The 2,398-nt window shown below is 40.5% G+C and overlaps 1 protein-coding gene across 1 annotated transcript in view; it reads left to right on the plus strand.

Annotated features, from left to right (window-relative positions):
* Nucleotides 1–2,398, plus strand: part of Vps8 (VPS8, CORVET complex subunit) — a 241,770-nt gene that overhangs the window by 180,980 nt on the left and 58,392 nt on the right. The window contains 2 exon segments of the mRNA XM_023700650.1: nucleotides 407–488; nucleotides 842–924. Coding sequence (XP_023556418.1) covers nucleotides 407–488; nucleotides 842–924 — 165 coding nt within the window.

A 2,398-nucleotide genomic window follows, 5' to 3' on the forward strand; every position in this document is an offset into this window, starting at 1 on the left:
CACACACACACACACACACACACACGCACCCCAGTATTGAGGATAAAACTCAGTGCTTTTGTGCATGCTAGGCGAGTGCTGTACCACTGACCTACACCCCTTAATCCTCGTTACCTTACTTTGAGGCAGGGTCTCACTGTTGCCCAGGCTGACCTTGAATTTGTAATCCTGTTTCTGCCTCCAAGTAGCTGGGATTACAGTTGTGTGCCACTGCACCTATCCTGGTCTTTGCTTTTTATTGTCTTTTCTATATCTAGTCAAATAGTCCCTCCTTTCTTCTTAGAAGTTTTACCAACATGTGTATGTCAAAAATACATTTCAAGCTGTAAAACACCTTGCTGATGTTTGTTATTTCAAACAGTAATGGAAGACTTTGGTTTCTCTTTGGCTGCCTCTCATGTCACAGGCTCTCTGGTTTCCACTATTGGAGGCCATGATGGCCCCTCAGAAGCTGTCTGGGGCAACTGTACCTCATCTGCACGCTGAAGGTAAGTTCCCTGGAACTGCAGTGACTCAGTCACCTGTATATCAGACCAACTTTGGTCTGCAAAAGATACCATTGTCATCTTTTTCCCAATAACATTATTTTCTTTAATGAAATCATATTATAGTATTAGTCTCATCTTTCAGGGTTAGTCCTTTTTGTTACTATCGCATATGTAATTTATCTTGAATACTGCTGTTTTTGCAACTTGTCAACAATTAATTTTAAAATACCAAACTGGCTTTGGTTACCTAAGTTTCTAAGAAGGTATGTAAGTCCTCTGTCTTCTCCACTTCCAGAAACAACTGTAAATCTTTATTTTGAACTAACCTTAATGTTAACATTTTGTTGCAACAGCTCTGAAATCTTTGACCATGCAAGTTCTGAACAGCATGGCAGCCTTTATTGCCCTTCCTTCGATCTTGCAAAGAATCTTGCAGGTGAGCTAAAGGGGGAAGGGGACTACATGTTGATTGATTTCAGCTAATATTTTACTAGTATTTGGGTTGATGATTAAATGGATCTCAAACATAATGTAGCTAATTTGGCAGGCGCTCTGCCCCTGAATTTTCTTCACAGCCCATATTGTAGCTAATTTGGTACATTAGCTAAATACCTAACTTTTGACCATTGTCCTTGAATCTGCTTTCTTAGCATTAAGTTGCCTGCAATAAACTGTGACATTCATTCATTTAGCACTCAGTGAGTAGCCACTTGTGCCTTGGGATTCAGATACACAAGTGCTTCCTCTCACTGTCTTTTGGGAGAGAATTAGCATTTATTCCAGGTAATGACACATTTTAGGTCAAAAAGAAATAATGTAAAAATTAATACAGACATTTTATGGGCATTGGTTGTTATTCTGGTTTTCTAATTCATTCTAAAACCATTTTTATGTTTAAGATTCATCTCTAGGGGCTGGTGAGATAGCTCAGTGGACTGAAGTGCCTGCTTAGGCACGCTTAGGCAAGCGCAGTGACCACGGTTCCAACCAGGGCAGGCTGAGCCAGCCTGAATCTGGGTGTGGTGGCGCATGCCTATAATTCCAGAGCTGGGGAGGCTGAAAGCAGGAAGATCACCACGAGTCCTAGCTTCACAATGAGACCCTGCAACAACCAAATACATAAAAGAAAGAAGGGTTCATCTCTAGTTCTAAAGTCCTGGTAGTTTTTTATCTAGAGTCTTTGTAGGAAACATCATCTCTGCCTGTTTTGTTTAGCAAAAAGGGCTGAGCTGCCCCAACTTCAGCAAAAAGAGAACACTAAAAATACTCTTAAGATGTATTTTTGGAAAAACCTGAGCGCTTTCTTGAGGAAACAGCAGGAATTATACACGGAATCCATCTTGTCTTCCCTCACTGTGTACATTATGGAGACATAAAAAAAAACAAACAGTAATCTGATGCCATTGATTATTGTAACTTTCAGAGGATTTTAATCTAGTCAAATGTCCCTCTATCAGCTCTCTTTTGAGATTCTCCAAGTGCCACTTTCCCTGTGGTGTGAAGCTCCTGGGCCTCTGTGATAAAAGCAAAGCCTCCATCATCACAGCATCCTTAAGTCGTTTTGTACACACCGCCACATTTTATTTTTGGCAACTATTGTGTGTGGAATAATTTCTCCATATAGACTACTACTCATATCCATTTTAAAATACATCAGTCATAAGGTTTTAATCAGATATAAAGTAATAGCTCTGTAAGGCAGGAGTACTTTACCAAGTACCAAGTAAATCAGAAGAAGAAAAATTCTGAAGGCAGAAAGTGAGCCAGGTCTGGTGGCACATGCCTGTGATGCTAGTCCTTGGAGGCCAAGGTGGGGCAGTCACTGTAAGTTCAAGGACAGCCTGGGCTACATAGTGGGGCACTGTCACAAAAATAAATAAAAGCTGAAGTAGGTTGTTTCTCATTGTATA

Source organism: Octodon degus, unplaced genomic scaffold, assembly GCF_000260255.1.
Source record: "Octodon degus isolate 3935 unplaced genomic scaffold, OctDeg1.0 scaffold00126, whole genome shotgun sequence".
Classification (NCBI taxonomy): Eukaryota; Metazoa; Chordata; class Mammalia; order Rodentia; family Octodontidae; genus Octodon; species Octodon degus.